Source organism: Schistocerca serialis, chromosome 4, assembly GCF_023864345.2.
Source record: "Schistocerca serialis cubense isolate TAMUIC-IGC-003099 chromosome 4, iqSchSeri2.2, whole genome shotgun sequence".
NCBI lineage: Eukaryota > Metazoa > Arthropoda > Insecta > Orthoptera > Acrididae > Schistocerca > Schistocerca serialis.
Window position 1 is genome coordinate 947,256,961 of NC_064641.1, and position 24,656 is coordinate 947,281,616.

The following is a 24,656-nucleotide window of genomic DNA, read 5'->3' on the forward strand; positions in this document are numbered from 1 at the left end:
CGCAGTCTGTACGCAAAATGAATGTTGCCAATAGTGGAATCCTTGTGTGGTCAACTGCAGCTGTCGGTTCTGACTGTTGTTCCTCGAAAAGAACATCGTCTTCCCGTCAGGGATTCCCATTTGAACTACTTGGTGATTGTAGTACGACTCCTGAAAAAAAAAATTACTCGACATTCTTAATGACTCTCATGATCATTTTTTTAATTATCCTGTCAATCCGATATCAGAGACGTGCTTCCTGGTGAATGGAAGCGATAGCTAGGGCAATATGGATATGATTCTTGACTCGGGGTGATAAGCAGGATTTTTCTTTTTTTTTTTTCGTTGCGGCGCTGACTTGTAACGATATTTCCATCTCCTCCACCTTCACAGGGAGACAACCATCATAATAAAAGCAGACGTAATCCCGAATTTATAAAGTGACACGTAGTATAAACCTGATATTTACAGCTTCCCTGTGCTGTTATTTAAGAGACTCCATATGTAGCGAGGCATTTGATTACCTTAAGAGGGAGTTCGAAAGTGGTGATCTTAGCACTCCATCTTGAGCCAAATAAGTGTTAAATATTCTAGTCCTGTGATACGTGATGTAACGGACAAGAAAAAAATTTTTCCTAACTGATGAGAAAATACTTAGAGGAAATGTAGTCTATGCCATACTGCTACAGGATTTTCACAGCAAGTAACACTACTTCAGCGATGTGAAAAGCGCGTATGGCTCGATTTCTTCTGTCTTCGAAAATAACTCGCATAAAAGGGGGAAATGTACATTTCACGTCAGAAATTCTAAGTGTATGTAAACAACATTGCCGTATCGGATTGAGTAAAGTGGAATTTTTAAACTCGTGGGTGTATGTCAGGGTGGAATTGTTTAGCCCTTTCGCGCTTACAACAAGGGCGGAGCGTCCTTCCTGCCCGGCCGGCTGACGGGAGCAAACGCCTGCTTGGCTGGCGGGCCGCGGACCCGGCTGTCAGCCCTGCGGCCGGTGCAGGCTGCAGGCTGCGGCCACTGCGGGCTCCACGGCGCGCACACAGCCACTGCTCAGTGACGTTCTCCCTCTGAACAGCGTACCCTGTATGGTGACAGTGGTTACAGTTTCCCAAAACCACGAAAGATAGCTTCGAGACTAACCAACACCTTCAGCTCTATGTTTATTATGGGTTCAAAAATAGTTAGATCAGAAAAATTATGGGAACTTTTTAAATAGTGATTCCTGTAACGTGAAACTTACACCGTCGATTTACGTGTCTATAACATATTTAAATTTCATCAACATCGAATGAATGTGTTTCAAGATATATAGTTTTAATGTGAGTAGTGCATAGCGAAAACGCCCAAATCTCGGACAAGTCTTGATGCTATCTTAATTAAAACCAAATTGTGTCGTGTATCTGGACTCAGTGTTAAACAAAGAATATATCTGGATAACACATTTTGTGATAGGTCCGTGGCTTCGTTTGTAACTAAAGCCTAAAGTCGATTCCCCGCAGTAAGACATCGGACAGTAAACGTCTGCCTCCTTCGTGCTCGCTGTTTTCTTTTTTAGCTCGCCACGTTCAGTACGGCTTACTTCAGTGGTTTCCCATCCTCATTTTTGACGCAGGCTTTGCACTGCCGCTGGCAGAGTCAAAAACCTTTTATTTACTTTTTTATTTTTATTTTTTACTTTCATTTACTTGAAACGTACACAGTTACTAATATTTCTTTAGTGTCTGATATTTTTCGAAACATGGCACCATGCAGACAACCACATCACACTTTTTGCATCTTACGCGTATCATTTTTTGCTGTGGATTAGCAGTACATATTACACAGCGTCTCTGGCGAATCTCCTTTCTCTCTGTTGCTACGAGCAACCCTGGTTAATGTCCCTCTTTATTCTGCAGCCGGAAAGGGCTTTCTTCTTTGGTTGTCCTTGGGAATGCACTTCTACACATTTGACTATGAAATTTATCAAACAATTGATGGATTCAGAATGAGATTTTCACTCTGCAGCGGAGTGTGCGCTGATATGAAACTTCCTGGCAGATTAAAACTGTGTGCCGGACCGAGACTCGAACTCGGGACCTTTGCCTTTCGCGGGCAAGCGCTCTACCAACTGAGCTACCGAAGCACGACTCACGCCCGGTACTCACAGCTTCACTTCTGCCAGTACCTCGTCTCCTACCTTCCAAACTTTACAGAAGCTCTCCTGCGAACCTTGCAGAACTAGCACTCCTGAAAGAAAGGATATTGGAAGATAGGAGACGAGGTACTGGCAGAAGTAAAGCTGTGAGTACCGGCCGTGAGTCGTGCTTCGGTAGCTCAGTTGGCCAGTCTGCCTTCGGCAGTGACGCAGTGCGGACCGTGTTGCCTGCCGGCCGCGCGCCTGTTTGTTTACGCCGGAGCAGCTTCGCGTGTGCGGTGTTGTGAGTCTAGAACGAGATGGCACACTCGTACAGAAAAACGACTTTGAAGTTCAGTTTTGCGAACGACTATACACGACCAAAGGCACACGAGATTGAACGTTTCTTCAGAGAAGAGGTAAAAATCGATCCACAGGAAATCGTGGGAATCAATTTATCGCTCGTTTCAAGCGTCGTCTATGTCAAGCTTGTTGACAAGGCTGCTTGCGAAAGACTTCTACAACGATCACCGAACGGGTATCGTTTCTGTCATGCCGACGGGAATGTTGGTGCGGTTACAGTCGATCACGCGGGAATGGGGATCCGCACTATACGAGTCTTCGAACTTCCGTTTGAGGTCCTGTCTGAACTTGTTACCGACGCCTTTTGACCATACGGTACAGTTCTATCCCATGTGGCCGTAAAATGGACGAGTTTTACCACGTACCCCGTTTCAAATGGGGTGAGACAAATACGGATAGAACTGCGAAAGCATGTCCCCTCTTATTTGTACATAGGAGGTTGTCGAGCGATTGTAATCTTGATGGGCAACCTCGCACTTGCTCGGGGTGCGGGAAAGAAGGTCACGTCCGCTCGGAATGCCTCCAGCGACGTTTAGTGCAAACTCCACGGGATGACGTTCAGGTGCCACAACAGATGACTGTCGTACCGTTGACCTTTGTGGAAGCCCTGAGAGGCGAAGTGAGGGAGATTTCCGATGGGCACCAGCAGCTGCCCCCTATAGAGACCATGGACACCAACGGACTGGAACTCCGACCACCGGTTCCACCACAGCTGACACAGGGCACGACACAAGAGATGCAGCTGCCGGCCGCTCCAGGCTCATCCGTGGTGGCTGCCAGTGCTTCCACCGAGAGCGTGATAGGCCAGGACCAAGACGGAGGATACGCAACCCAAACAGCCGATGCGGAAGCAAGGCAACGGAAACAGCGTTCGCCGAAGAGAAGAAAGAATCGTCGACTGACTTCTGCTGACGATAGCCATCGTCCCGAGGGGACAGTGGACGACAACGACAGTATCGACCTGAGACCAGTGGATTCAACAGACACCGAGATGACGATGCAGGAACTACACAGCGACGACCGGACCGGAAGGCGGAAGTGCAGATGACAACTGTCCAACATCAGAGCGATGACAACGTTGCCTCCCATCCTTCGACCAGTTCCGGAAATATGCTGGGGGACTGGGCGCAAGAAATGGACCAACAGAAACAGGATGAAAATACGAACGCGACGATTGAGACTAGTCCTGGCCAGAGGCCGGGAGGGGTCGGGAAATGTTGAACAACTTAGTGTGTTGAGGAGCGCCGGGGGTGCAGATAGACGCTGAATGACACCGCCCTACAACTGATGAACACAAGCCAGGCGTACCGCATTGCTACGATAAACATTAATGGCATACGGACACCGCTTAAAATTCAAATGCTGAAAGATATGTTACGGGCTGCGGACGTGGATATTGTACTCCTACAAGAAGTGCGTTTCACATCGCCGCCAGAGTTCTACGGTTACGAGGCACATTATTCAGTGCACTATGAAAGTGGATGCGGTGTGGCGATTCTCACCAGGGAAGGAATAGGACTGGCGGACGTCATGTCTCTCCCTTCGGCACGTGGCATAGCGATCACTGTCGACGGCGTTCGTTTCATCAATTTATACGCACCATCTGGCTCCACAAAACGAAGAGAAAGGGCGACTTTTTACACCGAAGAGATAACACCTTTGTTCGCTGGACGCTATGATAACTATATAGTGGGCGGCGACTTTAATTGTGTCGTCGACAAAAAGGACTAAGTACCTCATTATGTGCCATGCATGGAACTGCGTGCGTTGATTACCGAAATGGCGCTTCTGGATACCTGGGAACTGCAGCATGGTGACAGACCGGGTTATACCTTTGTCACGGGACACTCGGCGAGTAGACTTGATAGAGTGTATGTGACACGAGCTCTACGGACGGCGATACTGGATGCCGAAATCTGGCCAGCGGCTTTTACGGATCATATGGCGTACGTCTGTACGATTTCACTAACGCGTCAGAAGATATGGCGGAGTAAGGGTCACTGGAAAATGAATTGTGCACTTTTACGTGACACTGAATGTCACCGGTCGATAGAGGCGGCCTGGGAGACCTGCGTTCGCAGCCAACGAGCATACACCTCGGTTCTCCAGTGGTGGATTAAATGCGCAAAACCAACGTTACGGAGAACGTTGATACGATACGGGCAGGACAAATCGCAGTGGAGCCGCACGACGGCTGATTTTTATTTTACAGCCCTGAGGGAGCTGATGACCCAACAACCATCGCCGGAAAGGCACACGGCCATGAGCAGGATAAAAGCCAAGTTATTACAGCTGACGAGACTAAGAATGGAAGGTATAATGGTCCGGGCGAGATTGGCGGACACAGTTGCTGCCGAAACCCCCTCCATGCACCACGTGGTACGTGAACGCCAACGACGACGCAGGACATTGATCAGGGAACTAATCTCTGAAACTGGCCAGCAAGTTGTGCACCAGCGTGATATTGCGCATGTGTTTACTGACTATTTCCGCCAGTTATATGGACCTGTACATGTGAACCACGAGACACTACATGATGTCATCTCGGAAATGCCAGATAGAGGACCACCACTGGATGCAGAGACTTTCATCACAGCGATAACAGAGGACGAGCTGACAGACGCAATTGCCAGGGGGGCTCCGAACAAGTCCCCAGGACAGGACGGCTTCCCAATTGAATTTTACCGCGCCTTTGCATACGTCATGGGACGGACCTGGATTCAGATGTACAACGAACTCCTGTTACCGCAGACTGAGATACCTGCCGAATTCACGGAGGGTATCATCATCCCAATACCCAAACCACGCGGTGGCAGAAATCCAGGAGATTATAGACCACTCACTCTCTTGAACTGCGACTATAAGATTTTCGCGCGCATCCTTGGGGCTCGCCTGCGGTCTTCACTTTCTGATTGACTCCTCATAGATCAAACTTGCCTCGGCGGTAAGAGTAACGTACATACGGCGCTCGGTGACTACCGGTGGGGCACTCGTCGCTATTGACTTCGATCATGCGTTCGACAGAGTGGATCATACCTTTTTGCATGCGGTGATGGGCAGATTGGGAATCCCACAGGCCTTCATCCTAGTGATCATGCGACTGTTACACGGCGTACGATCAAAGGTCTCGGTGAATGGGCGGGGCACTGACTACATTGTTATTTCAAGGTCAGTTCGTCAAGGTTGCCCCCTTTCGATATTTTTGTATGCAATGGCTTTAGAACCCTGTCTGTATGGTCTCCGGAGACGGTTGGAGGGAGTGCCGTTGCCACAACTGACCTTTCATTGCCGCGCTTATGCTGACGATGTGATGCTGGTGGCACGGACAGGCGAAGAAGTACGTACGGCGTTGGCATGGATACAGCGATACGGGATGGCGGCAGGAAGCGTGCTTAATCTACAAAAATCACGCTGCATGAATGTCGGTCGAGGATTACAACCGGGGAAGGAAGCCCCCTCATCTTAGTTCAGACCATAAAATGCCTAGGTATTACGTTCCACACGGATGTGCAGCGGACAGCAGCGGATAACTACCGACGCATATTGAAGCTGATGCGGACAATGGTGCTGTTACAGAAATTAAGAGCGTTGGATATGATTCAGAGGGTGACCTATGTTAACGTATACCTAGCACCGAGACTCACTCACGTAGCGCATGTCCTGCCTTTAACGCGCACAATGGTATCACGGATACAAGCAACTTTCGGAACCTACGTGAGTGTGGGACACCTGTTTAAGATCCAATACACAACGCTTACGCTACCACCTGGAGAGGGTGGACTTGGTCTAGTGAACGTATATGAAAAGGCACGGGCGTTATTCGTCAGTACGATTTTCCGACAGTGGCGCGGTCAATTTCGCAATATCTCGGGTGCGTTGGCCGATGTACTAGCGCCCACATCAATGCTGCCCCCAGTCAATGTGGGCCATATTTCACCGAAGCTGTCACATTTCAAGTCTTTTTTTTTTTTTTTTTTTTTTTGGAGCTTAGCTATGTCCGAGATTCCTTCCCAACAACACGACTACCGACGACGCGAGACGTATACCAACTCTTACTGCGCCGGTGCCCCAGGAATACCCTGGAAAGGAAGTACCCAGACAAGAACTGGCGACAGATATGGCGCGTTATACGGAACGTTTACCTCCCAACGTCGGTACGCTCAACATGGTATGCGGTGATAAATAGGAAGTTCGCAACGTATCAGCGGCGGCACGAGATTCATTTGGCAGACACTCCACTATGTTTAGGCTGCGCAACAGTGGACACTGATGAACATCGTTTAGCATGTAGTGGGACGGCTCCAGTGTGGCACTTGGCACAACAGATATTGGCGTTCCTGTTACGCTCCGCCCCTCACACAATTTCATCAGACACACTTTTTTTCCCCCAAGAATCTTATTTCCCGGTCCAAAAAACCAATGCAGTGACATGGGTGCGGGGAATGGTGGTGGGCTACGTGTATAACGAATCGGAAAAGGACAAAATTGATTTTTGGCATTTTCTCCTGGATGGACAGACGAAGCTGCAACAGCATAAGAAATATAGGCAAGACTTCACTAATTACTTGCGACTTACATTTACCGACCCGCCGGCCAGATGGGGTGTGACGGGTGAGAGATGAGATAGACGAAGAAGCCGAGATAGACATCGATCACACTTACGGACCCTTAGTTAATTTCGAGAAGACGACCCAGTCTTACACCAACGTCTGGGGAACGAGTCGATAGATGGCTCTCTTGCTCTATCGAACGTCGGGTCGTGAGTACGTGTCGCCCCCGACACGAATTTCATTTCATTGCTACAGGAGCATGTTTCTTTTGTATTTGTACTATCCGCAATGTCTTCATGTCTTTCATTTGGGCATTTTCAGTTTTATTCATTTCCTTAATTAATTAATTTTCTAATTAGCCACTATTTGTCAACATACGGACTTTGTAGACACTATTTATGCGATAGTACAACAAAATGTATGTCAGCAAAGGTGGTAAGCCTGACATTGGATACAAAAAAAAGGGTAGCGTAAAAAAACGAAAGAAAAAGAAGTAAAAAAAAGATGGATAGAGCGTCTATAAAAAAAATAAAAAAAAGATGGTAGAGCACTTGCCCGCGAAAGGGAAAGGTCCCGAGTTCGAGTCTCGGTCGGGTACACAGTTTTAACCTGCCAGGAAGTTTCATATCAGCGCACACTCCGCTCCAGGCTGTGGCTAAGCCATGTCTCCGCAACATCCTTTCTTTCAGGAATGCTAGTTCTGCAAGGTTCGCAGGAGAGCTTCTGTAAAGTTTGGAAGGTAGGAGACGAGGTACTGGCAGAAGTGAAGCTGTGAGTACCGGGCGTGAGTCGTGCTTCGGTAGCTCAGTTGGTAGAGCACTTGCCCGCGAAAGGCAAAGGTCCCGAGTTCGAGTCTCGGTCCGGCACACAGTTTTAATCTGCCAGGAAGTTTCATATCAGCGCACACTCCGCTGCAGAGTGAAAATCTCATTCTGGAAACATCCCCCAGGCTGTGGCTAAGCCATGTCTCCGCAATATCCTTTCTTTCAGGAGTGCTAGTTCTGCAAGGTTCGCAGGAGAGCTTCTGTAAAGTTTGGAAGGTAGGAGACGAGGTACTGGCAGAAGTGAAGCTGTGAGTACCTGGCGTGAGTCGTGCTTCGGTAGCTCAGTTGGTAGAGCACTTGCCCGCGAAAGGCAAAGGTCCCGAGTTCGAGTCTCGGTCCGGCACACAGTTTTAATCTGCCAGGAAGTTTCAATTGACGGATTATTTACAAGTGTTACTTCGCTAGTGGTACCTTGTGTTGCTTTTGTATTTCAAAAATAGTTTTTGCATTAAGCACACACAAGTCAGTCAAATCAAAGAATACTGTCTTGTGTCACTGCACTGTATTGCGGATGCACTGTACGAAGATAAGAGCACTTTTTTTTTATCAACTACACCCACTGACTTATTACAGCTGACAACACAGGTAGGTTTCAAATTGTTTTGGCCTGTTCAACGTTCTTTTCTCCCTATGTCCACAAATTCTAGTCTATTTACTGTGGAAAGCATCCAGATTTCTTTCTTGTGCATCCATTTTAGTGCCATTAATGTTCCACAGGACTTGAACTGTATGTCCCAATTTTTCAGCTTGTCTGGCAACGGTGGTTTCCTTTTTTTGCGTATTGTTCCTATGAGGTTGACGGACATCATTTTGAGCATTCATTGCATTAGTGTGGTATTTACAGGTAATCGAGTGTAACCTCCCCACAAGAATACTTCTGTGGCTTCCTCAATAGTAGCAACCTTTAATAAAAAACTAGTGTAACCTTCCCACAAAAATTTACATGAATGACAATATTATTTAAGAATACTAATGGACATTGCGCTAAGCGTAACCTGCCCACAATGAAATGTACTGACAATGGCAACAAAAATGTGAAATTCGCAATCTGACTCAAATATAAATTCTTCACCAAAAAATTTAAGTCCATTCAGTGATAAGAAAATTCAATTAAACCGAAATATCGGTCTTTGGCCCTGTGTAAAACAATCAGAATTAAAGCCTTACCTCAGAATAACTGGATGTCAAATTTCTGCTCTTATTTCTGCGCACGGCTTGGAGGAACTGCATTGCAAATAATAATATTCCTTTTTTCTGTGAATTTACTGAAATTTTTCTTCAAAAGAAGTGGAATGAAATGGGAAGTGCAACGAAATCTTTAGTTCAATAAAAAAATAAAATTTTTTGAAAAATGCTTTTGAAATCAAAATTATTATTGGGGGACTTGTTAGAGATTGATTACAATAAATAAGTTTTACATTGTCTAATGATTATATTAATTAACAGTATACCTCATTCAGCATCTTGACCAGTGTTGCCGACCGCCTACATCACACAACCGCACTGGGCTGCTACTACTGACCGACCGCTCTGCATGACGACTACTGACTGAGTACTGCTCTGCAACTAAACAGAGCTACAGACTCGCAACGACTACTGACAGACTCGCAACGACTGACAGACTCGCAACGACTACTGACTGACTGAGAACCGCTCGCAACACTCGCGCGGTCAAGCGCAAACTCTCTGGTCACAGATGCTACAATGCCTCGCCATCGCTGCTATGTTACATACGTGTTTCATAACCCTCCACTGGGGGGGGCAAAAATTTGGCAGCGATGGTGAGTCATTTGGACTTGCCAAGCGCGGCAAAATTTTTCTTTAATTAACAAAATTCTACAACTTACAGAATATTTAAACGTTGTGCACACGCACTAAGTACAAAATATATCAGACAAAGACAAAATGTGAGTACAAAACATAGTAGCAAATCAGAAAAATGTATATACAAATTATTTGACAGATAAAGTGCACAGGCACTGAAAAAAAAAATTCTTTAGCATTTTCAGAACAAATAAACAGACTGGCAAAAAATATTATGTTGACAAGTGACATGAGTGCACATGCACTGTAGTTCTGAAAATAAAAAAAAATGTATATACAATATAAAAGACAAGAGTGTACATATACTGTACTTCAGAACAAATCGAAAAATGTCTTTAGCATTTTCGCAATAAATAAACATAATGGCAAGAAAATCATGTCCAAAGTGCACATGCACTGAAGAATGTCTTTAGCATTTTCACAACAAATAAACATAATGGCAAACATCATGTCGACCAGTGACATAAGTGTACTCGCACTGGAGTTCAGCGAATCGAAAAATGTATAACCTATGAACATAAATGATGTTACCAAAAAAAATTTTTTTTTTTCCTTTATGTGACAAGAATCAGGATAGGAAAGGGAAGGATTGCATCATGGTTGTAGCACTTTAGATTGCACACAGCTGCTCTGAAAGTTCATATCTTTCCACAGAAGTACAACACCAAGTGACACAACTTGAAGTTCTTTTCCCATCAGAATTTATCAGTGTAGCCAAGACACTGAACTGTCGTAGTAATGTTCCATGTTTTCATTTTGGCAGTACATTAGGTACACCAAACAGTGGGACCATAATAATGTCTTCATCGCTCACGGTGGTGGACAGCATGTCGTGTCAACACCACGCTCTTACAAGGCACACCCACGTAGAATTAGTGCAAAACCAAAGATAGTGCTCCATGATCACTAGGATAGACAGGACAAATGGACATTGCAGTAATTCAGGGTAGTTAGCTCATGAGGTGAAGGACATCAAGTCACATAATATTGACAATTACACACTTAATTAGCAGTTTGTGGCATTCATAGCCCAGTTATTGAACATTTCTGTACCAAGTATGTAGTATTACAGAAAAATGTTCATTAATTGTTTTACATAGAATCAGTAGTCTTCTTTTCCTAGTTACAAAATGTAGCATGGTTAATTAATCATTTGTCATTCCAATATAGTAAGAATCATTAGCCTTCTCCTGATTACAAAGCATTATGAAACAATCACATTCTTTTCCAGTTACAGAGTATAATTAAGAATCATTAACCTTCTCCTAATTACAGTTAATTAATCATTTGTCATTCCAATAATAATCATTAACCTTTTCCTAATTACAGTTGATTAATCATTTGTCGTTAATTAATCATTTGTCTAATTACAGTTAATTAATCATTTGTGTAATTACAGTTAATTAATCATTTGTCGTTAATTAATCATTTGTCTAATTACAGTTAATTAATCATTTGTCGTTAATTAATCATTTGTCATTCCAATAGTAAGAATCATTAGTCTTTTCCTAATTATAAAGCATTATTAAACAGTCACATTCCTTTCCAATAACAAAGTATGAACATTGAAAACAAGAGCTAATTAATGGCATAATTAATAACAATTCGTGGAGTGACATTAATTATTGGCACTCAGTGGCCAGCAAGTATTGAATAGAATCATCATTCAGTATTATTCAGATTATTACGAAGTCATTATTAAAAATCAGTTAATTACAGTCATAGCATTAATAATCACAGGCATTATAAGTAGTCTCATTACCATAAACAGTGTTCCTCCTTCAGTAGTATTCAGATCATTACAAAGTCATTATTAAAATCAGTTAATTACAGTCAAATCATTAATAATCATGGGCATTATAAGTAGTCTCATTACAATAAACAGTGTTCCTCATTCAGTAATATTCCGATCATTACAAAGTCATTATTAAAAATCAGCTAGTTACAATCAAAGCATTAATAATCATGGGCATTATAAGTAGTCTCATTACAATAAACAGTGGCAGTTATTAGCTAGTGACAAAGCATTATCTTAAATATATACTTTTTTTTGTCTCATTAAGAAGTCATTACTGAAGCGACATACTATTCAGAGCTAATCAGTATTATTCAGAATTATCATAAATTAGTGACATTATGTGGGACTGGTAATACATTTTTTTTGGTAGCAATGCATTGCGTTGGGATCGATAATTAATTGCTGAAACATAACACTATTTGCTTTTGACCTATTGCAGCAAATGAGGATAGGTAACGTCATTCGTCATGAGTCAGCTGTAGCAAGATTATGTAACAAGGCAGTACATGTGATCACATTTATAAACGATAGACACAAATGGGTAAAAAATATAAAAATGCAAGTACTAGAACAGGTATAATAAGTAACAGGTTTAGTAAGTATCATGAAAAGCTTCTCCTGGAAAAAATACAAAAACGGATTATTGACCTGAAAGAAGAAACGCACACTATGCTGAAAAGTAGTGAACTTCGAATTAACAGGTAGTGAAATGTGTATAAAATATGTTCCATAGCTGTCCTTTCCAAAACTTTCCGTCATCCTACTATGCAATATAACACCTGCTGTCAAAGCAAACTGCAACAAATACTTAAATAACTACATAACATAAATACATAACTTCAACATTATCCTCATCTGTAAAGAAAACTTCATTATCCATATCATCATAACTTCACTATTATCATCATCTGTAAAGAAAAACTTCATTATTCATAACATCATATCCTTCATCATTATTCATCAGTATTCATTATCATCTGCAAAAAATCACTTCATTACTCATTACATAACTATTCCTTATCTCTAGCATATTTCATCACTAAAACTAAGATGTGTAGTTCAGTCTGACAGCCTGCATCAATCACCTCGTATTCTGAAAGAAAAAATTAGTTAAGACTGCTATTCTACGATGAGTATAGTATATTCTTGTTAATGCTTGTTAATCCTGATCCATTTACTCTTCCTCATAAAGTTATTGCATCTTCTTTCGTTTATTCCGTAGGTGAAATTCCCATTTCTGTTGAATTTATTTCTTACACGCATCATTTCTTACTGAAATTGATGAACAAAGATTAATGTCCTGCATTTAAATCATATACCCACTAAATAATGACTGGTTTATGGTAACATACTTAAGCATACAGCATAACATGACAGAAAACGTAATATGTCAAAGACATTGACAGTGTTCAGATGCAAAAATGTACACAGAATATCACAATGCAGCAGCAAAAGGAAAAATGTAAAACAGTCACGATGTTGAGATATCATAGGGCAAAAAAAAAAAAGTCAAAGTCGACTGGTGTGTGTTATATCTTAACTATTTCACAGTGCATATAAACAAAACTGGAATACAATCATACATAAAAAGACAAAATGTGACGTTCATTGTGTTCAGCTTGTATGTAGTGTAGTTAATCGAGGCGAGAATTAAAGACTTTAATGGAGAGAGAATTTGATAAAATTAATACGTCATTACATAGAATTGCATAATTATTCATAAAATACGTAAGTTCATTTGGAAAAATATGCACGGTCTGATGTTTAACGACAAGAAAAGCGACCTGCTAACCTTACCTTGCCGGGCACTTGCCAAGAAAAAATACGATAATCATCAGTAATTAGTCACGTGAAATAATTGCATTAGTAAATGGCATCATAGTGTGTTGAATCATACAGTGGTTTCACTCAATAAACGGTTTAATGTTTGAGATATGGTGATTGCCTTTCGACTTTCTAGTTCTCAAAGTTTCGACGTGTACGACATTGGGGTGAGGGATGCTGCGAATCCGATATGGACCGGCGTATAGAAGTTCAAATTTACTGCACTTACCTTTTAATTTGCTGGATAAATAGTGTGTACGTACTAATATCTTCTGTCCAACGTGAAAGTCACGGCGTGTACAAACCTGTTTTTGCTGTCTTCTCCGGCGCTCTGCGGCACGTTTGATGTTGTTCAGCGCAATGTCAATTATTTCATGGTGTCGTAGACGACGACATTTAGGGAAGTTTACTAATTCTTTAATTTTGTTCGGTGGTTCAACGTTTTTCAGTATAACAGACGGAGATAGCATAGTGGATTCATTTGGAATGGAATTAATTACATCTTGGAATGAGAGTATGTGTGTATCCCAATCAATATGTCTTTTGTGGCAGTATATTCGGCACAGCTTACCAATTTCTTTCATTAATCTTTCACAGGGGTTCGAAGAAGCATGGTACTTGGATATATAGATCGGAGAAATGTTTCTGGCTCGTAACATGCGTGTCCATACGCTACTACGAAATTGTGATCCATTGTCAGAAATTACTTTCATCACATGCCCTACATGAAATAGAAAATGTTTTACAAATGCTTTAGAAACAGTTTTAGCAGTAGCTTTGCGTAATGGAGTGAAAGTAACAAATTTTGAAGTGAGCTCAACAGCGACAAAAATGTAGCAAAAACCTCTGTTAGTTCTCGGAATCGGACCAAAAATATCTACTGCGGCCATGTGTCTTAATTTAACAGGTATAATGGGATATAAAGGAGGAATATGTAAAGTGGTGTCAGATTTAGCTTTCTGGCAAATTTTACAAGACGCTAAAACTCGTCGTATACGTTTCTCCATGTTAGTAAAATAAGAGTTCTGTCTCAGTATAAGAAAACATTTTCGTGCTCCGTAATGTGCGTAACTTAAATGAGTGTACCAGATTAATTTGTTAACTAGTTCGTCAGGAATGCATAATAACCAATTGTTGCTGTCAGGATGAGAGCGGCGAAACAGAATGTCATTGCGTACAGTGTAGTGGTTTCTAATCGTAACATTATTCCTATCTTGCCAAAGGTGTTTAATTTCTTTCCACACATTGTCTTTATTTTGCTCTTGTGCTATGTCCTGTAATGACGATGAAATAAAATTTTCAAAAGCAACTTGCTGAATGTACATGACACTGAAATTTGTTTTGCAGAAGTTGGTTGCTACGTCTTGCTGATTGTTGCCGAGAGAACGCGATAGTGCGTCTGCTATAACATTTTGTGTGCCGGGAATGTGAACAATTGTAAAATTAAATTCCTGTAAATAAAGTTTCCATCTACTTAACCTGTCGTGAGTAAATTTAGCTGAAAGCAAAAATTGTATCGCTCTGTGGTCTGTGTAAACGGTGGTATGTCTGCCATAAAGAAAGTGCCTAAATCTCATAAAAGCCCATACAACACATAATGTTTCAAGTTCTGTAACGGAGTAATTTCGCTCAGCAGGTGACAGAATGCGGCTTGCAAATGCGATGTTTTTGATTACTATTGAACCATCTTCTTCAATTTCCTGGAAAATATGTACGCCTAAGGCGGTGTTGGAACTGTCGGTGGCAATGGAAAAATTTCTAGTAAGATCTGGGTGCGATAAAAGTGGTGCATTCAACAGAGCATGTTTCAAATAACATTCTCGTGAGCAAAATTCTGCGTGTCAAAAGTAATGTTTGCGTTACTGTAATATGCAATCTGTGCTGCATCTGGTTAAAATCTATCGTACGTCCTGTTATTTACGGGAGGATGCTGTGGCATATCCACTATAAGAACTGTTCTGTTATTTCTTACTGACGTATTACGCTATCGATGACACCTATTGTCTGTTTCATTCATGATTATTTGTTGTTGCTGATGTTGTTGCTGCTCATAAGATCGACTGTTATTAAATGTACGCTGAAAATTGTGCTCATCATTCTTTTTACGTCTGTCATGATAGTAATTTCTATACGGCGCATTGCAATACGAGTTGAAATAGAGTGTTGTCTGTACGTAGTTATTTCTTTGCTGCCATGCGTTACTATTTGTTGGAGCTAGGACTATACGTGCACGCGGCGAAACATTAAAGTTTGGTTGACCTTGTAGACTGCATTGTTGGTTAGGTATGCTAAGCGGTTGACTTTCATGCTATTGTGGTGAAAAACATCTATTGTTACAAAAATGTGGTTCCGATTGCCCAAAATTTTACACATACTGATGATTACGATTTTATCTGTTATTAAAATTACGCTGATTCTGGAGTGCCTAATGAAAATTGTCACAGTCGGTAAAAGTTTGTCACATCGGGTTTTCATTAGAATGTTTCTTAATTCTACATAGAGCAATAGTTGAAGAGCAGTTTTGATAGATATAAAGGATAGTAGAAGAGAAGGCAGCAGTGCAGAAAACTAAAGATGAAACAGCACTACTACAGCTCGGGGCCCTATGCTCGCTACGGCACATATTCATTAAAGCGTAATGAATCCCCTGAGGTCTATTACGCACTGCAAATAAATTTTAGCTTTTGCGTTGCAAGCAATAGCGGAAAAATTCCAAAGGCAAATTGTTGTATCCGTGCTAATTCAAATTTCTGCATTATAGGCAATGCTGTTGTAAATACAAAAATAAATTGTCGCATCTGGTTCAAAGCTAGCTTCTGCATTACAGGCAATAGCGGCGAATGTACAAAGATAAATTGTCGTATACAGTGCAAAGCGTGTACCTGTACGCTGTCATTGTTAAATTCTTTACATTTTCTTGCGGATAAAAATTGCTCGTAATCTACGTACTCGTCATTGAATTTGAAAACACGTTCGGGTTTGTGTGTGAATCTGTTCGTCTGTGTCATTTCGTACTTCAAGTTGCGTAGCTTTTCAGATTTTAAGTCGCGTAGTCTTTGTAAATTGCTCACATTATACACGCTGCGTGACTCTGACAAATGCTCGCAACGTGGCGGTTTCTGTGACGTATTGGTGACTGAAATAGTTTTCAACTCTGTTACTGTAACACTTTCGTCAATTTGGTTGATCTGTCGAGCAAATTTCTCGTCAACTTCCGTATTCGGAGTGTGTGAAACTTCCACTGACTCTAAATTAACTTCGTCGCGAATCTGTACTGCGTTTTTAAGGCATTGTTCGGTGACTGCAATAATCTCGTTTTTATGTGATTCTGTTGTGCCTACACGTGTGCTATTTAATTCTTGTGCAACAGTGCCAACTTCTTTATCACTGCTTTTAGCACAAGCCTCAGTATCCTCACGTAATTGTTCTTTAATGTCCTGGCATTGCACGGTAATAGCTGCATTCTCTTCACTAACTTGTCTGCTCCGTTCGTTAAGGTTGTCTTGTTTTTCGTTCGTCAGTTTGAAACTTTCATTAATTGTTTCGCTAAGTTGTTTGTAATGGTTGTCGACACTTTCATTTAGTTGTTTGAAATAATTATTCATCATTTCATTCCGCTGTTTGTACTGTTCCCTAAGTTGTTTGAAATTGTTGTCCATTTTCTCACTCTGTTGTTTGTTTGATTCAAGAATTTGTAGCAACAATTCCTTAAGTGGATCCGACACAAAATTAGCATTTCTATTCTCCGTGCTATTTAATGGTGGATCTGAAATTGTCTTGTTTTGCGTGACCATTTGGTCATTCTGTAATTTACAGAAAGGTTTATCAGTCGGATGTACACTGTCAGACATTATTTCGGAATTAAATAGATCCATCGTACTTTGAGTATCCTGTTCATTTTCATTAGACAAATTTGTCTGTACATTACTTGAGTTTTCCGAATCGGGTGTATTAAGCTGGGCAGCGCTCATTACAATAGAGCGTTCTGCGTCATCAATTGTCGTCAAATTAACAGACGAGACAATTGAGTTTGTTTGTTCATTATCAGGGTAAAAGTCATCACTAGTGGTTGGAATGCATTGATTGTCAGTGAACGCAGGATTGTCATCATTACACTGCGTGTCACAATTACTATCGGTCACGTTGTTTAAGTCGGTAATTTCATTCACAATACTTCGCGATACACTATTCACAGTCTTTCGCGGCATTTTTGCAATAGTCACAATTATTCACAAAACAAATAAGCACAATGCAAAAGCAACACACAAATACAACAGAGCAACGAATTGCCGTTGACCTGTAGAAAGAAAGTCACAAGTTAATAAAAGCGTAGCGCCAAATCCTAATTATATCTAAGCAAATAAGAGCAGATATGTGACTGTTTTTCAAAAGACTCTCAACGAAATTCGATCCTGGACTGGGTGTCGCCAAGTGTAACCTCCCCACAAGAATACTTCTGTGGCTTCCTCAATAGTAGCAACCTTTAATAAAAAACTAGTGTAACCTTCCCACAAAAATTTACATGAATGACAATATTATTTAAGAATACTAATGGACATTGCGCTAAGCGTAACCTGCCCACAATGAAATGTACTGACAATGGCAACAAAAATGTGAAATTCGCAATCTGACTCAAATATAAATTCTTCACCAAAAAATTTAAGTCCATTCAGTGATAAGAAAATTCAATTAAACCGAAATATCGGTCTTTGGCCCTGTGTAAAACAATCAGAATTAAAGCCTTACCTCAGAATAACTGGATGTCAAATTTCTGCTCTTATTTCTGCGCACGGCTTGGAGGAACTGCATTGCAAATAATAATATTCCTTTTTTCTGTGAATTTACTGAAATTTTTCTTCAAAAGAAGTGGAATGAAATGGGAAGTGCAACGAAATCTTTAGTTCAATAAAAAAATAAAATTTTTTGAAAAATGCTTTTGAAATCAAAATTATTATTGGGGGACTTGTTAGAGATTGATTACAATAAATAAGTTTTACATTGTCTAATGATTATATTAATTAACAGTATACCTCATTCAGCATCTTGACCAGTGTTGCCGACCGCCTACATCACACAACCGCACTGGGCTGCTACTACTGACCGACCGCTCTGCATGACGACTACTGACTGAGTACTGCTCTGCAACTAAACAGAGCTACAGACTCGCAACGACTACTGACAGACTCGCAACGACTGACAGACTCGCAACGACTACTGACTGACTGAGAACCGCTCGCAACACTCGCGCGGTCAAGCGCAAACTCTCTGGTCACAGATGCTACAATGCCTCGCCATCGCTGCTATGTTACATACGTGTTTCACAAGCTGTAACAGCATGCGTTCTCAGAAATGATAAGTTCACAAAGATACATGTATCACATTGGAACAATCGAAATAAAATGTCCAAACGTACATACGTTCTGTATTTTAATTTAAAAAACCTACCAGTTACCAACTGTTCGTCTAAAATTGTAAGCCATATGTTTGTGACTATTACAACGCCATCTACCAGAAAGCGAAAAAAGTGGTCCAACTACAACATTCATATTTCTTTACGTACTACACGAATGTGTAACAAAAAAATGGGGCTCCTATTTAAGAAAACGCAGTTGATATCCGTTTGACATATGGCAGCGCCATCTAGAGGGCCAACCATAGTGCCATCTGGTTTCCCCCTTCAAGCTAGACAAGTTTCGTTGTGTGTAGTTTTTTCGTTTGACGCTTATTTCCTGAGATATTTGGCCCGGTAACGATCAATGGACCACCCTGTAGATATTGATCTGTATCAGTATTTCATATGTCAGAAATGAATGAAATGCCCTCATACATGACAACTGGTAATTTTAAAATGGGGAATTCTCTCAAACTACACCGATTTTGCGTGTAAAACTATAGTAATTGACTATATCTATTCTCATGGAATCATGTTTTTTTATTATTACTTTAACGATTGTGTGTTTGCAAATACGTTTTATCGCAACTCTTGTGTTATTTCATACTACACAGCTCCTAATTATAAAGTAGACACTGGTTGAATTATAGCTCGTTGTGGAACCTAGAAATGACAGACTTTTTGCTGACATGTGAGTAGATTGCATGAAACAGGCTGTTCTGTGATTACCAAATTGCTTATGAAACTACAACTCATGAATCTGCTGTAGCTGTGGATGGTGGTCTGTTGCGTGACAGGAATTTTACACACAGGCCGCTAAAGCCTATTCCCGGCGGCGTCAGGGATTTCCTCTGCCTCGTGATGGCTGGATGTTGTGTGATGTCCTTAGGTTAGTTAAGCTTAAGTAGTTCTAAGTTCTATAGGACTGATGACCATAGATGTTAAGTCCCATAGTGCTCAGAGCCATTTGAACCATTATTTTTTTTTTTTTTTTTTTTTTGCTAAAGCCTAGTTATGGCGCAAAAAATGTCAAATGTCAGCACACATACAGTATAATTTTCGTTGCATTGGTGGTATCTTAAGGTCGCTAGAGGCAAGTTATGAAGCAAAAAATGTCAGATGTCAGCATACAGACAGTATTTGTTTTCGATTAATTGGTGGCATCTGAAGGTCGCAAGAGCCAAGTTATGGAGCAAACGATGTCAGGCGTCAGCATGCATATGGTATTTGTCTTTTATGTATCGGTGGAATCTAACAGGGTTCTCCACTAGGTGATATTAGGAGATTCTGTAGCAAGGCGTGCTCTCACAGTTTTGTTTCTTTTCGTTTCGTAAACGATAAAGTAATATAGAAAGACATGGGTAAAACAACGAAGTCTTCTTGAATTCTAGCTTCTTGTCATTGCATGTAAAATGATTTTGTTTCTTCCAACATATGGGCAACTGGCATGAAAGACTGTATTCTGTGATGTTATTTCACATATCTGGAATGTTTTTAATACACATGTGCACGACAATTTATTTATAAACACTGATGTGTTTGCTTAACAAGAGTGATAGGGCACAAATCGCAGAATATCTGAGTGACCACCATCAAACGTTCATTTCTGAGGAAGAGGATGTGGAACAAAAATGGAAAAAATTCAGAAACATCGTCCAGTACGCCTTAGATAAGTTCGTACCGACTAAGGTCCAAAGCGAGGGGAAAGATCCACCGTGGTATAACAATCATGTACGAAAGGTACTACGGAAACAAAGAAAGCTTCATCATAGGTTTAAGAGTAGTCGAATCATAGCTGATAAGGAAAAGCTGAACGAAGCGAAAAAGAGCGTAAAGAGAGCAATGAGAGAAGCATTCAACGAATTCGAACATAAAACATTGGCAAACAATCTAAACAAGAACCCTAAAAAGTTTTGGTCATATGTAAAATCGGTAAGCGGATCTAAATCCCCTATTCAGTCACTCGTTGACCACGATGGCACCGAAACAGAGGACGACCGAAGAAAGGCAGAAATACTGAATTCAGTGTTCCGAAACTGTTTCACTGCGGAAAATCGTAACACGGTCCCTGACTTCAGCCGTCGCACGGACGCCAAAATGGAAAATATTGAAATAAACGATATCGGAATTGAAAAACAACTGCTATCACTTAGTAGCGGAAAAGCATCCGGACCAGACGAGATACCCTTAAGATTCTACAGTGATTATGCTAAAGAACTTGCCCCCTTTCTATCAGCAATTTATCGTAGATCGCTGGAAGAACGTAAAGTACCTAGCGACTGGAAGAAAGCGCAGGTCGTTCCCATTTTCAAGAAGGGTCATAAATCAGATGCGAATAATTATAGGCCTATTTCGCTTACGTCAATCTGTTGTAGAATAATGGAACATGTTTTGTGTTCTCGTATTATGACGTTCTTAGATAGTACAAATCTCCTACATCATAACCAACATGGATTCCGCAAACAGAGATCATGTGAAAATCAGCTCGCCCTATTTGCCCAAGAAATTCACAGTGTCGTAGACACTGGCGAGCAGATTGATGCCGTATTCCTGGACTTCAGGAAGGCATTTGATACGGTTCCGCACTTACGTTTAGTGAAAAAAATACGAGCTTACGGAATATCGGACCAGGTTTGCGATTGGATTCAGGATTTCCTAGAAGAAAGAACACAACATGTCATTCTTAACGGTTCAAAATCTGCAGATGTAGAGGTAATTTCGGGAGTACCGCAGGGAAGCGTGATAGGACCTTTATTGTTTACAATATACATAAATGACTTAGTTGACAACATCGGTAGCTCCGTGAGGCTATTTGCAGATGACACGGTTGTCTACAAGAAAGTAGCAACATCAGAAGACTCGTACGTACTCCAGGAGGACCTGCAGAGGATTAATGCATGGTGCGACAGCTGGCAGCTTTCCCTAAACGTAGATAAATGTAATATAATGCGCATACATAGGGGCAGAAATCCATTCCAGTACGATTATGCCATAGGTGGTAAATCATTGGAAGCGGTAACGACTGTAAAATACTTAGGAGTTACTATCCGGAGCGATCTGAAGTGGAATGATCACATAAAACAAATAGTGGGAAAAGCAGGCGCCAGGTTGAGATTCATAGGAAGAATTCTAAGAAAATGTGACTCATCGACGAAAGAAGTAGCTTACAAAACGCTTGTTCGTCCGATTCTTGAGTATTGCTCATCAGTATGGGACCCTTACCAGGTTGGATTAATAGAAGAGATAGACATGATCCAGCGAAAAGCAGCGCGATTCGTCATGGGGACATTTAGTCAGCGCGAGAGCGTTACGGAGATGCTGAACAAGCTTCAGTGGCGGACACTTCAAGAAAGGCGTTACGCAATACGGAGAGGTTTATTATCGAAATTACGAGAGAGCACATTCCGGGAAGAGATGGGCAACATATTACTACCGCCCACATATATCTCGCGTAATGATCACAACGAAAAGATCCGAGAAATTAGAGCAAATACGGAGACTTACAAGCAGTCGTTCTTCCCACGCACAATTCGTGAATGGAACAGGGAAGGGGGGATCAGACAGTGGTACAATAAGTACCCTCCGCCACACACCGTAAGGTGGCTCGCGGAGTATAGATGTAGATGTAGATGTGAATGCGAGGGACGTTCTCTAGTCATGTCACTTTGTCCACCAACCTGAAATAAATCGATTAACGCAGATGTTTTTTCTTTGGAATTTAAATTCTCGCGTTTTCTTTACTCTGATGACAGTTTCGAAACAACATTCTGTAGTGATCGGTATATTTCACGGCAAAATGGTGGAAGGCTTTAATTTCGGTTTTAGACAGGGTGGACATGTAAAGGAGATGTGAGAATAAGTCAATACATCGGTCTGATGTGTAGCACCGACCTCTGCTGTTTGGTCATCTGTAATCAATGTCATTGCTGCAGTATTTTCTCCACTTGGGTGGATGTCGCAAAATAATGGGAGGCAGGTTGGGCAGCAGAGAGATGTGAATTGTATCCTCTAGTCGCTGTATCAATTTTGCAGGGGCAGTATACTGAAGGCGTGGGGGTGTGTTCCATAGGCGGTCGCGTCTGGTGAACAGCTTGTGGTTGGGGCAGCCGTGATCCTATCTCGCTTTGTTCCGGGACTTGCCGGCATCGTGGCCTGTTCTGTATGTTGCCATAATTAGCACTGACCAACTCCCTGGGCCACCCAGCCACCTGCTCTGCTGGGCGAAGGTGCCGCCAGCTTGCTGGGTGGGTGCTAGCGGGGCGCAGAAGTGGTAGCAGCAGCTGTTCATCTGAAAAAGTGATCTGGTCAGTTCTCTGAAATTTCGTTGTTGTTCTGGGAAGTGGAGCGGAGGGGGGGGGGGAGGGGGGGGGGATGTAGTCTGTCTGAGAAATATGTTTAACAGCTTTCAGGAGGCGTACATCTGTGACTGAGTTCCGCAGACCGGAAACAGTAATCACTGCCACCAGACGGATCTCTTAGTGGTCCATCAGTGACGAGGTAGAACAGGCGTGTACCGGTGCCTACGATGGGGAGAGTGAGGGGTGAGGGGTGGTAGGGGTGAGGTAAGACTGTCTGCTTTGTGACCGCACATCGAGGAGAGCACACGCGCAATTGCCGCCCCTGCCCCCTGCTGCCGTATTTTGGGACGATGAATTTTCCCAAACCCTAGTACATGTCTTGCATTATGACCCATTTTTTACGAGTTCTGTTTTTTTTTTTTTTTCACGACAGTTTCGATGTGTAATTAGAAGAGTGAAGCACTTTCCATCATTTGTGGCAGCATGTATTGGCGATCCTGAATTTCCATTACCTGAGCTGCAGGGCGATTGTCTAGCAGTGCAGTGGAAGACGTCAGATGTCAAACAGCGATAGACACAGTCCTCAGCTGTACGCTTAGAGGTAATGCATTCATTAAAAGTCCTCTCTGTCCAGCACCCGCATGTCATCAGCTGAACACAGTTCCTAAAAAGAATAAAGGTAGTACCTTACAGTGCAGCGTTTTTCCATCCGGCTTGTAGGTGAAGGGTCATCCTATGTAGCGTTTGAGTATGTCTGACATAAGGTTCGAGTGGCATTGTGAAATTTTTCCCCAGCAGGATAACACCAGTAGTATGACATTGTCAATTTTTGAGCTGTATTGCGATTTCAGGTGTTCCATGTGTAGCGCTGCGAATATAGTTGCGTAATTAGGACCGATCTTTATGATTAATTACGTAATTATGACCTATCTATACTTAGTTTCCCACACAAAAAAATACACTAACCTAACCTTCCTCTCCCGCATCTGACAGTTTCCCTGTGTTGGAGGGCGCTCTTGGGCTTCCCATCCAGAAGGACTGGGCTTCGAGTCTCAGAAAGGGCACCGCTATTTTTAATTTCCAGCCAGTTTCCGGGTGAGGGATGGGGTGGAGCGTCAGCACAGCCTTGGGACAAAGAAATTCCCGCCATTTTTCAAATTCCGAACAATTTTCTTTAATTTCCCGCCAAAATACAAAATTCCCGCCAAAATTTTAAATTATTGCGAAACTCGAAATTTCCGCCTATACGGTACATGGCCCCCCCATGAACCATAGACCTTGCCGTTGGTGCCTCAGCGATACAGGTATCCGTACCGTAGGTGCAACCACAACGGAGGGGTATCTGTTCAGAGGCCAGACAAACGTGTGGTTCCTGAAGAAAGGCAGCAGCCTTTTCAGTAGTTGCAGGGGCAACAGTCTGGATAGTTGACTGATCTGGCCTTGTAACAATAACCAAAACGGCCTTGCTGTGCTAGTACTGCGAACGGCTGAAAGCATGGGGAAACTACGGCCGTAATTTTTCCCGAGGGCAGGCAGCTTTACTGTATGGATAAATGATGATGGCGTCCTCTTGGGTACAATATTCTAGAGGTAAAATAGTCCCCCATTCGGATCTCCGGGAGGGGACTAGTATGGAGGACGTCGTTATCAAGAGAAAGAAAACTGGCGTTCTACAGAT

At 42.0% G+C, this 24,656-nt stretch overlaps 1 protein-coding gene across 1 annotated transcript in view; it reads left to right on the forward strand.

Moving 5' to 3' along the window:
• LOC126474851 (transient receptor potential-gamma protein-like) overlaps positions 1-24,656 on the forward strand; it is a 528,586-nt gene that overhangs the window by 32,869 nt on the left and 471,061 nt on the right. Inside the window, exon 2 of the mRNA XM_050102331.1 lies at positions 897-1,045. Within this exon, the coding sequence (XP_049958288.1) occupies positions 897-1,045 (149 nt within the window). The remainder of the gene's footprint in view (positions 1-896; positions 1,046-24,656) is intronic.